Source organism: Teleopsis dalmanni, chromosome 2 (assembly GCF_002237135.1).
Source record: "Teleopsis dalmanni isolate 2A chromosome 2, ASM223713v2, whole genome shotgun sequence".
In the NCBI taxonomy this organism is placed as follows: Eukaryota; Metazoa; Arthropoda; class Insecta; order Diptera; family Diopsidae; genus Teleopsis; species Teleopsis dalmanni.
Genome location: NC_051847.1, coordinates 178,336,195 through 178,349,177, shown reverse-complemented (window position 1 = coordinate 178,349,177; position 12,983 = coordinate 178,336,195). Strand labels below are relative to the sequence as shown.

Here is a 12,983-nt window from a genome sequence, read left to right as displayed (position 1 = left end):
ATTATATATGCTTAAATGAAAATATATTTAAAAGATAGTTGCGGACTTGTTGAGTCTTTATTACTAAGGGAGGATATTAACCGCAATTTTGAGTCAAGTTTTTTACTATTTTTAATCATTATTTAATGTGATTATAATATCCTACATTTTGAAAGTGATTTTTTAAGCAATTGGTTAACTTTCAATTAACTCTGTTTTACAGTAAACTAAATTTTTTTTGGTTTTATTTTAATTAGTAGTCTCTTTAGTAGAAGAAATCAGTAGTTGTAAATAGAGAGTGTGGGATTAATCTTTTTGTTGTATTTTGATAGTATTTTTAATGAAGGGATTAAAAGTTGTCTTACAAAGTGTAGGATTAAAAGTATTTACATGAGTTCTTTGCACTATGTAATGGTAATAAACCAAATAAAATTAAATGTCGGAATGTGAAGCCTCGATTTGAATAAAATCCAGGTCATAGTGGTGATGGCCAAAGAACTGAAAATATCCCAGCAAAGCATCCAAAGCATATTCTAAAATCATTTCAAGATAAAGCCCTACAAAGTGGCAAAAGGCACAAGATTTTACACCAAAGCAATAAAAATTTAGACTCAAAAGTGCAAACGAGTTGTTAAGCTTGCACGATCGTTGGCGAAACATTGTGATCTCTGATCATTGAACTGTCAAAATTGTTGTGTTTACTTAATTGAACACACTACCGAAATTTTAAGACTACGAATGGCCAACTGAAGTAATTTTTCAACTGTAGTAATGGTTTGTGCAGCTGGAACCACCGATTGACGCTTCTCAACCGTTTTCATCGAGCCTGGTGTGAGAGTCAATTTAATACTGCGAAAATATTTTGGAAGTGAAGTTGCTTTAGAGCCGTTGGCACGCAAACATTTCGATCGTAAACTATGGACGTTCTAACAAGACTCGACACCGGTCTATAGAGCATGTGGGAACCAAGAATGGTTAAAAATCATGCTTCACACTTTACTTCGTCCAGACAATGGCTTTCGAATTCAACAGATGCAAAACCGATGAACTATTCCATCCGGGCCATTTTGTTGAGCAAGGTGAGGATTAAGAAATATGACAGTATGGATGCGCTAAAGAAAGCCATTATTCAGGAACGAGCCAAAGTATCGGAAGATTATATTTGTGAAGCATGCAACTCATTTTTTAACCATTGGAAGGTAAAGGTAAAAGGTTGCCACATCGACCTAGAGTGATTGAACTTAAAAATTTTGATTATTTCTACAAATTTTTGTATATTGAATGAATAAAAATTAATTTCGCACAAAAAAGATATGGTTGCTTGAGTAAGTAACAGTTCTATCGCTTAACCCTGTATGTGCAAGAAACGTATTCCAAGAAAGTTTTTAGAGACAAACTCAATATGTGATATATTTATAGCTTAAAATAAATTTATTCTGATTGTATTTTACTATATATATAGATACACATGAACTGGAGTTAATGTATATTTAGAAGTCTGAAAAATATTTTCACGTCTAGGTTATGAAAATAAATTTTAATTAAAAAAAAAATAATATGAAGCAAAATGGAATTAGATATTTACGTGTTAAGTAAAATGTCGCAAAAGTGAATGAAAACATCTTTGGCAAGTGAAGATTAACAAGTGTTAGGAAAAGTCTTTTTAGAGTGCAAAAATAAAATAAATTACAATTCAAAAAAAAGATTTTGAAATGACTTTTGTGAGTTTAATTTGAAGCACACATTTTACACATAAATTTTTGTTATTTATTCTGAAGTTGTTATGTTTCCAAGTAGAACCAAAATAACACATCCAACAGGGCATTGAACTCAACCGTCTGCCGAATGAGTCCTCAGCAACCGTTGCCATTTCAGGTGTTAGCAATTTATTTACTGATCCGAATTGCTTTCACATGTTGTTGACACATCATTACAACATCGTAACAATGTTGCTACAATACCAGAAAATGTGTTTCTCAACGAATTACATGATTTTACGTATTTATGCATTTATGTGGACACTTGCAGAAATTAACTTTAAATAGTATTTTGTATACTTTTTGTAAATATTTGGGTAATTTTATGTGTTTTCGGCTGCGTAACTTTTTTATGTTCGCGGACGTAACAGCATGCAAATGTCTGCTGTCGGAACTGGAAATGGCCAAATCACGCGTGTGACACTTGTTACAGTTGCTGCCAACATTAATCAGCAATTACGAATGGCACGTCAATACATAACCACACCAACAGCAGCGATAGCAACAGTTGCTAGTTGCTCGCCAATGGACTTAATTTCGCTTTTAATTGAGGCTCGAGCCGGTGTGCGATAACAACGTGTGGCCGATTTGTTGAAACGTTGCAATCGTTAAGGTGCAAGTCTCGTAATGATTCGCACTCAAATGTGTTTTTTATTTTCTATTTTTAAATTTCGTTAAATACTTAAGTCTATTTGCGTCATTAATTATAAATTTTTTGAATAAATAAACATTAATCTACTAATATCATTAACTACTTAAATCTGCCTTAATAGCTACCATCTTTAACAATAATAGACTTAGCGTGCCCAGTCGACTTGAGACTCATCACGGCAGCGAATAGCGCGAAGAAGAAACCCGCCACGCCAGTGCTGCCCACCAGCAGGGTCAGACCGGCTACCAGTACTGGTACTAGCGTAATAAATTTAAGCTTATAAGCCAGCAGCAGCGGAAGCAGCAATTTTTTGAATTGCTTTTTGAGCTTCTTCTTCTTCGATTTGCGACCTGTTCCAATGGATAATTCATTTGTTGCTGGTTTACCGAATGCGCGTATTGATGAGATACTGTTATGACCTTGAACTTCACCCGATGCTCCCACATTGTACACATCTTCATCATCTTCGGTGTCGGCATCGTCTTTAGTTTCTGCAAAAGATACAAATAAAATATGAAAAATATTTTTTTTATTTTCGGATTCTGTTTCACAGATGATTAAATAGATTTACAAAATAAAAGATTATTGCATTGAAAAAGTATTTATGATGAATATAAATATTTCGTAATTAATAACTTTCACTAAATAATGCAATTATTATTATTTTTTGTTTTATTTATTGATTGCTCTTCTATTTCAGGAAATTGTTGTGTTGGTACTGTCACTCAATCCAAAGTGAACTATATTTATAGATACTTCTATATGTTAACGAAAAAGTTACTAAAAAAGATATAACAAATAGGGATGGAATATAAATACAAATAAGGATGGTGATATTGACGAATAACAGCATTTTCTAAGCATATAAATTTACCAAATGTATAATTTTATCCATTTACATACACGGTTATATGAATGCACGTAGTTAAATATTCGTGTAAATATATCAATCTGCTATATAAAAGCACTATTTATATCACCAATAATTATGACAACACAAAATGTAATGCTCAGCAGTGCAATTTTTTAGCCAATATCGTAGCAATATTGAATGTTTGTACAAACTTTATTAGTCAGTTGAGTCACTAACAACAAATTATAAAATAAAATACCGAAATTGAGTGAAAAGTCCCAATTAATTATAGATATTGTTGTAAATGTTTGCTTGTGTTAGAATGCAACTCTGTATTGACAACAGATAAATTTATACGATATAAATTTATTAGGTAATATTTTCGTATAAATTTATCAAGTTTGTGTGAACTATTTTTCATACAAAACTTGAAACTCATTAACCAAGCATTTAAATTTATACGGTATTACGAAAAAATATATTATATCTTTATAGATTTTAAGTAATTTCTATTAATAATGTTAACTTTCTTGTACACTGAAAGCAGTCTATGTACAAAGTAAACCTACCCACTTGCAGATACTTTAATGTTTTAATAATATATCTTTAGCTGTTTATAAGAATCCTGTAATGAAATTCAAAACTAGATAATAATGGTGTATGTTGGTGTGATCTGGCAACGCTGAACTTGCATGTGACATTCTAGGTAGAATTTAACCTATGCGGATATAACTGCCATAAAATATATATATAACATATATTCTAGTATGTCCTCTTCGTCATAATTTTGTCTACTCCACTATACATTGTGACCGAAAAGCTTTCGGAAATTCTCATTTAAAATTCGCGCGCTGTATATTTTTCGATATTTTAAGTTTATGTAGTTGGCAGCACTGTCCTTAATTTACTATGCAAAAAATGAGCGCGATCTGTCAGACAGTTCGTTTACGGCAGCTGTTGAAACCAGTTCCCCTCAGTAGTGCGTTGCGAAAAAACAATGGAAAAAAATATTGAACAAAGAGTTTGCATCAAATTTTGTGTTTCGAACGAAATTTCGTGTGCAGAATCGTTGCGAATGCTACAAAAGGCTTATGGGTAATCAGTTTTATCGAAAACTCAAGTTTATGAGTGGTACAAAGCCTTTCAGGACGGTCGTACGACCGTCGAAGACATGCCGCGTTCTGGACGACCTTCGGCCTCTACCACCGACGAAAACATTGAAAAGGCAAAGGAAATCGTGTTCCAAAATCCTCATGTGAGTGTTAGAGAGATAGCACGAGAGCTAGGCATCGGTCGTGAGAGCTATCCGCCGTAAACGGCCTCAATTGTGGAAGGATAATTCATGGATTTTTCATGACGATAATGCTCCCTCGCACCGAGCCAACATTATCAACGATTTTAAGGCCAAACATTCAATAAATACCATCAAACAGCCACCGTATTCACCTGATCTTGCACCGTGTGACTTTTTCCTGTTTCCCAAACTCAAATTACCACTCAGAGGAACGCGTTTTGAATCCATAGAAGACGAAAAACAGAATTCGCAGAGGGAACTCAAAGCCATACCGGAAAGCGCCAATAAAAAATGTTTGTATGATTGGAAGAACGTTGGCATTTGTGTATCGCTTCTAATGGAGCATATTTTGAAGGAGATAAAATAAATATTGATGAAGATTAAGAATTTTGCGTTTTATTTATTTATTTCCGGAAACTTTTCGGTCACAATGTATGTCTCTATATACTATATAGTAAAATAATAATGATGCTTACTAATTCAATGTTAAGAAGGTACACACTTTCAAGATACTCTTAATTCATACACCTGTGAGCGGTATAAAAATGTGTACTTAAAATAAATTTTTCTAATTTTTTCTAATAAAAATAAATTGATTAAGGATAACATACATTATACATTCCAAAAATTTACTAAACTTTCGCAAAATTGTAAATATAGTTTATGTTATAGAGTTTATGTAAACATAACTGCATTTTAAAATGTAATTCAGATTATTTGCTGTTTTTTGCCCACTATATTAGATCCAACTCAGTTGTGATGTTAGTAATTTACTTCGAAAGAGGCTAACAGATTAAAAACATACAACTCCTAGTTTTGAACTAGTTTATCTCCTAGTTTTTTTTTGAATAATTGGATGTTCACTTCATCCAAATCAACTATAATATCGCAGTGAACTTAAATTATAGCAAGCGTCTTCAGCACACTATGGATTACTAAATTTAGCGGAAGAGTTTGTGGTCTTTTAATCATAATAACAATCTTTCGGTGCTTGTTCTTATTCATTTCAAAAGACACATTTCAGGAAATGTGTTCTAGGAAACATTAAGTATTAAATTTGTCACTTCAAGTTTTTGTAAAAAATTAAAGACCTTAATTCACTATTAACTATTAAAGAGAAAACGTATTAATACTAGCACTTACAGGTTGCTAAAGAACTTATACCAGCAGCTGAAATTGACAAGATTCGCGAACATCTCATCGAAGAAGCAACCAACTGGGCTGAAGAAGTAACTGCCGAGGCTTTTGGCGGTACTGAAGATTGGAATGACGATGATGTTAAGAACTAATGGGGTGTTGATGGCAACTTCTAAAATTTTTTTGTATGTTTTATAACATAGCACTATTGCAACAGCAAAATAAATACATTTTTTGGCACCCAACGGGGAGCATAAACCAATGACACTGAGATTAAGAGTCTCATGCTCTCTCGACTGAGCTAGCCGGGCCGTAATAGTTAAGATATAAAAGTTGAAATTTACATGAATCTATGTGGTATTTTATATATACTAACGTATAGATTAATGTAAATTTTAACTTTAATGTCTTAACTATTACGAATATATATGTCTCTATTACGAATATGTATTATTAAAAATATATATTAAAAAAATTTCAATTTATATTTTATTAATAAAAAGGGAGTAATAGCTGTTGTCAAAGAATATTTTAATATTTGACGGTATCTGATAAACATATATAATTATTTCAGGACTTCATTAGATAAAATTTTTGGGTTTGAAAATTTCTTCACTCTAACTTCGTTTTATAATAATAATATATATATTATATTTACACGATATTTTACGTTTATAATTAATTTTAATTTCACGTTGGCAATTTCATGTTAAAATTTCAATCTTTTATTTCATTCTAGATTTTATGGAACAATTTTAAACAAACAGTTAAAAGGAAGTAAATTTTCTGCAAGAAATTTACAACAAACGAAATTTCTCATTAAAACTGAAAGCTTCTAGAGAATTTGATTCAAAAAGTTAAATTCATCACAAATTTTTCAATTTATCTAAGCTTGGCAAACTCACCTTCATCAGCATTAACATCAACGTTTTCATCAGCAGCATCATCAACACTGCTAATCAAGTACTTCACAGCATCACAAAAATCTATAACTTTATCCAGAGTGTTTCGCAATGGCACAAACATTTCATTAAGACGAATATCTTCGACATCATCGGAGGTGTAATCAGCAGCAGCAAGCGACGGCGAATCAGCCGCATCATCGTCAGTTCCGTCAACACTACTGTCGATATCCTGTAATCTATTCAAGTGTTTATTTGGGCTAATGCTGTTTGCACTCATAACATCCTTTGGCGAATTGCGACTGTAGATTGTTGAGGCGGGCAGCTTGTGTCTTGTCGACGTACTACCTGGCGATGTATCGGTACGTCGCATGTGGCTTATTTGTAACACATAAGGCTCTATGGGTTTAATATCCGACTGGTAATTTCCGCCGCTTTGATTGTATGCGTAATAATTAACAGGATGTCGTGGAGTTTGTGCGTATATATGTGGATGAGTTTTAGTGTAGGTATATGTGTGTGTATGTTTGCGTGTTGGTTGAGTGCGTGCCGCACTCTTTCCCGCCGCTGTTTGCAGAATAATCCAATTATTGCGCGACATTGGCTGCCACGTATCTTGTTTATCATAAGAATCTGCGGAATTTACCGAATTAATGTTATTCAAATGTGAACTCGCTCGCACGGTATAGACGGTTAAACTGGCGGTGAGTAGACACAGTAGCAGCAGACGCGGTTGCAGCATTTTCAGTTATGTTTCAATTTTAAAAATAAAAATAAAAATCCTTTAAGAAAATTTTTCACACCGTATGTTTTCATTAAAAACTGTGCCTCTTTTCACTTAAAATCAGAAATATTCTTTGGCGAGTTGATCTGCACTTGCTACCCGAGTGACGACAATTGGTTCATCATCCGCACAAAGTTCAACGGCAAGTAAACGGTTTTTACCAAACGATCGACATTTTATCAATTTTCACCAAATGATTTCTACATTTTTTATTTGATTTGTTGTAGTTCACTGAATTTTATTACATTTCGCTAGAAGCACATAAAATGGGGAACATATTAAGATACTGACAATAAAGTTCCATACTAAAAGAGAAAAATTAAAAAGTAGAAAATTATAGTCTTTAGTAGAGTCACTTTAAGAAAAGTATACGATAAGTAGAGAAACCATTAAGAAACTTAAACAAATTTTATAGCCGAATGCGAAACACGAAAAGCGAACTTTTTCATGATCATTATACCGTCAACACAAGATCTTTTATGCTAAACTATTTGACCAAGTCGGTAACGCCTGCCTCGTGTAACTACTGGAGCATTATGACTTGATGTCTGCAGGTGCTTGTGTTTCTTGTTAATGTGACTCTTCATGACTACCAAAAGTCAAAATTCAGAAAAAAACTTTATTAGGTTTATGACTGTAGCCGATCTGTAATGATCATAATAACTTTATTTTAGTTTCTTGTGTAGATTTAAGCCGCTTAATACCGCTGTCAGTATTTCTAATTTCTTTTCTTTTGTTGTGCTTTGTCTTGTTTTCTAATCATGTTGAAATTTTTCTACCAAATAAAATAGATTATTTCAAAAAAATGCCTGTTTTGTAGGTTACTTGTTATCAAATTATTTGCCTTATTTGTTTTTTGGCAGACACTTTTTTGATGTACTGTGATAATGAGATAAGTGGCGAGTGTTGAGATGCAATCTCTTTAAGCTGATTTTCAGTAAATAAAATAACTTATTCCGTTACAGGTTACAAGTGCTGGGACTAACGAACTTAACACCAAATTTAAGCATACAATAAAACTTATTCCAAGCACAGTTAACTACACAGAGAAGTTCAAATATAAGTATCTTACTTATAATAGAGCAAAGTAATGGGCTGCCTTCTGGCTAGTTAGAGAATTGGACTTACAATAAACAAGTTAGATTTTTTGCTTTATATGAAATTGACAGCTGTATTCTGTTGATGAAAAAGAAGTGATCTGGTTTGTAAAGGCTCCAGCTGTACGATGACTGGGACATATGTATATTGAGAAGGTAGTAATTCAAAACGTAGGAGGGATCCTGAAAAAGATGAACTAATGCTCTTAAAAATGACTGTAAAAAGATGAATGCATGAATCTACCTACTATCTATAATTGAATGATCAAGATGGCAGAAAATCAGTACAAAAAGAAGCTTTGACCATCTTAGAATTATAATGAAAATAAAATATAAACCAATATTATATATAAGCCTACTCAAATCTTTTCGAATTAGAAATTGTTCAACAAATTTTGATGCGATATGAATATATGACCTTTTAGAAGTTTTAAATAATTACATTGAGCACATCACATAATATTGATAACTGTGAATTTTCAATAAAATAAGTTAAAGAACAAAAACTTCATTAAATTTTTACATAATGAAGACATACTGAAGACACCACATTATTCGTGCAACTCAGTGACTGAATGAAGCCATGCCATGCAATTTAATACCTGTCTAAATGTGAAACTTCACTCTCCTACCTTTATTATTGATAGTCAATAGTGGTCAAATATGATAATAATAAATTTATTTTCATACATCTACGTATATATATATTTCTAATATAAGGTAATCAATTTATAGTGCAGTTTGTTTTTAATAACTAGAACTGAGGACTAATCATTGCAGTATATTTCAAGTTGAAGTTGTTTCAACACCATGTCGTAAAATGGATAAAAAGTTGACTTAAATTATATATATGTAATTTCATTAAAACATTACTAAATTCCTTTGAAACGTAAAACTATTTCTGGTCACCTCAAAATCCATCTAAACGTCACATCATCGCAGTTCGACTTGTTTCAAGTTTCTGGTATTTTTTCACTAGATATCGCAACTAGTCGCAATATACGAAAAAGCAGAAGCATGCAGATCATGTGAATATGTCACCATACTATAACTAAAAGATACTTCCACATCGTATTGTACGATCATAGCATTTAATGAATGCTTAAATCCTATGTCCAGATATTCAAAGCAGCAACTACGACAAGTAGATGGTTTCCTCTCATATTCTTTTTCAATATTACATAGATATATAGATAAGATGTGGTATTGTCATACTTGAAGACAAGTAGCAGTTATATGAACATTTTAAATAACACTAAATATTTACCTCTTGCATAAGTTAATTTCTTCCTCAATCTTTCTGTAATGATAATAAACCATCAATTATAGTATCTCATGAGGAGGTTAGATTGTTTTTCGCTTACAGTATTTATTATATTCATAAATAAGCAATATTTTTCAAGAGGAGTCAAAGGAAGGTCCGAAAAACAAATTAGTTTGCAAAAAAGTCATTTTCAAATTCCTTGTATTGGACAAGTATAATTCTTATAATAACATAGTATACAGTTATTTAGCAATTCATATTACTTATTATTTAGCAAAAGACTAAAAGTTTTATCTAATCCTGAAGTACAAGTGTGTGAAATTTTGTTCCACATGCTTTAACAAATGTAGAAAAGGAACGATTAAATCTTAAGAAGCAGAAAATAATATACTTGCGAAATAGAAAGTATATTATGCTATCGAAAAGAGAACAATAAACAATAAATGGGATATATTAATCTAATTCACTCTGCTTCGTTTAACTGCCATGAGGTAAACATAGACTTAAAGAACAATGAACGTATAGACCCCGTGTAGCATTTTCCTATTCTTTCTCTGTCCTAAACCTTCAAAAGTAGTCACAGCAGAAAGATCCTAATTTAAGGAAAGAATCATTAGAATTCAGTTGTCTTGTTCCGGTGTCAATGCCTGTCTAAAACGAAAATAATGACGACAGATATTAAATAGAAACTTTCATCAAGAAGCTGCACTTACCTAGTCCATTCTACTGCCACAAAGAAAGCAGAAACTTAGAAAGGAAAAAACTTATAGTGGAGTACAGGCATCAATACAGCGTCGAACATTGAAGGTAATACTGACACAGTAGATAAGTAATACTTTTCACTTCCTCATCTGACCTAAAACTCCGAGATTGGGGAAAAGAAGTGTTCTCGTCATATATAAAGAAATTTTTACTCATCAGTTGTCTTGTTCTCATGTGAGTGATTTTTTATTTTTTAATTGCTATTTTACGATTTCTGAGTACTGTTTATAGTTAATTTTTGCGAAGAAGGCGTGTAAACCAAAAGTACTAAAACATAAACTTTGAGAAAAAATTCATTTGAAAAGAGTACTCACTTCATTAATATCTTAATATAATTAACTTTTATGCATTATTTCTGCAAATTTATTTAAAAAAATTACATATTTTTTATAACATTGTTTATAATATCACTTGAATTTTAATTAAAATCAGTAAAAGATATCTTTTCCAAATGCCATATATACATATTTAAGGAACACAATATCATCTATAATTTAATACTTTATAAATTTTATTTTATTTTATTTATTTTATTATAAAATAAATTTTTTTAGAATTTCTAATAAAAGAAATTTTTAAAATTAAAATCATGGAAGTTATAGTTTTGTGTAGGACAAAAACTGCACAGCAAAGTATTTATACAAAAGTATCTAACTAATGCTCATTCCATTCACCTTTCTCGAATAAACTTTTTTGTTAAACTTTTTTTTAATGAAATTATATTTTATATTTGTAAGTTTTAAGATTCCAAAAATTCTTATTTACACATTAGCGGAGTCACTTTTATGCTAAATCGAAGATGCTTGCTTGACGCGCTAAGGGAAACTGAAACTCGTTGCTAATGTCTTCATACTTTTTAAATCTTTCGCAAGAAAGTTTAGCTAAGTTTTTCCAATTAAACAAAGTTAATTTGGCGTATTTTCGTGGAAATATGAGTTTTGTATTTTGCTGTTTTGGAAGAATTGAGCACTTTCTGGTGAGGTAAACATTTTCCATGGAGCAAATCGTGAACAATTTCTAATTACGGTCCTTGGATGTGAGCAGGTAAATGGTTTCTGCTGGTGTTTATTATAAATTACAAACGCTTTTATCACTGCTGCCAGTTGTACGGGGAGAAACTTGAATATTTTCAGGTTATTACAGTACCATTTTATGTGGCTTTAGAGTGAGTATTTGAAAAGGTTTACTAATGAGATGAAAATTTTAAGGTAACCTAAGCCACACAAAAGTGATTAAAAAATTCAGGTTAATTTCTGTGAGATCTGAACGTTAATTAATTTTTTTATCGTTCACGTTCAACTCTATTTACGTTATTTGATGCCTGATAATAAATTTTAACATGAATTATTTATTCAATCGAAACTAATGACATTTAAAAATAAATTAAACAAACATGGCTACAATTTTGATTAGCTGTTAAATTAATGATGTGTTTTATTTTCATTCAAGTTGGAATAAAAGTCAAAGGAATAAGAAGGGTACACCCTTTGGACTACTACATATAATTCATGCCTGAACTCAAGCATATTTGAATAATTTGCCAATTGAAAGGGAAAATAATTAAATATTGATGAGTAATTAAATTTATAACAATATTTTATACATTCTAATACATGATTATATTCGGATCACTACTCGAATTTAAATTTAAATATGAATAATTACAGGTATTTCTGAGTTTAATACATTCAGTCTGCTTATGTTAGTATTATTTATACTTACTTTTAATTGCTTTCACTTTCGAAAGAAATTTTTAAATAACATTCACAATACAAAAAAATAAGTTGTCATCGATCATTTAATATACTTACCAAGGCAATGTAACTTGAAGAAATTTTAGACTTCAAAACCGCATAAGGTCAGACATAATATCGGATATTTCAACACTCAAAAGAATATTGAAAATTTCATCAATAATAAGACAATCAAAGTGGAATCGATCATTTACAGTAATATCGTCACCAAAAACGAAAAGGCAACTCTGAAAACGAATCGTTATACCAACGAAAGACATATTTAAAATTATAATAATGAGATGATTAAGTAACCTTAACCGATCATCTAAAGCATTTATCAAGGCAATTTTATCCTACGAAATCTTTATTACCAAGTGTGAAAAGCTAGTCGTAATATCGGATAATTCCACCATCAAAGAAATTTTAATACATATATCAGTGATAAGAAAAGCCAACTTCATTTGATCAAATAAAGTACTTACCGAATATTGAGGATAAGATTAAATTGATAAAATCTAAGCCATCAAAAGTAAAAAGTCAGTCCCAAACAGTTAATCATTTTATATAACATGTATGATTATATACATGTTATATATCATAACATGTATTAATATAATATATTAAGAAATATTTAGATACTTCTAAAGAAAAAATCTTGTTTCTACTGGTTAAGGTTAGTATTGACAGTTTTGAGACTTTAATTACTTTTTCATAAACTAACCTAATAGAAAAGCACACTTGTTCTATTTAAATGAGAAGTTTTCTT

The 12,983-nt window shown here is 31.1% G+C and overlaps 1 protein-coding gene across 1 annotated transcript; it reads right to left on the bottom strand.

Annotated features, from left to right (window-relative positions):
* Positions 1 to 2,502: 2,502 nt before the first annotated feature.
* On the bottom strand, positions 2,503 to 7,316 carry LOC119676251. The gene is made up of 2 exons (XM_038087487.1): positions 6,578 to 7,316; positions 2,503 to 2,879 (listed from the first exon to the last, which is right to left on the bottom strand). Exons 1-2 carry the CDS (start codon positions 7,314 to 7,316, stop codon positions 2,503 to 2,505), a joined length of 1,116 nt encoding a protein of 371 aa, XP_037943415.1.
* Between the last annotated feature and the right edge of the window lie 5,667 nt (positions 7,317 to 12,983).

Bases quoted from the DNA above. Each gene is read 5' to 3' on its own strand.
- LOC119676251 (XM_038087487.1), bottom strand. From the start codon at position 7,316: ATGCTGCAACCGCGTCTGCTGCTACTGTGTCTACTCACCGCCAGTTTA. The intron at 2,880-6,577 runs GTGAGTTTGCCA...TATCTTTTGCAG, and splicing joins TGATGTTAATGCTGATGAAG to AAACTAAAGACGATGCCGAC.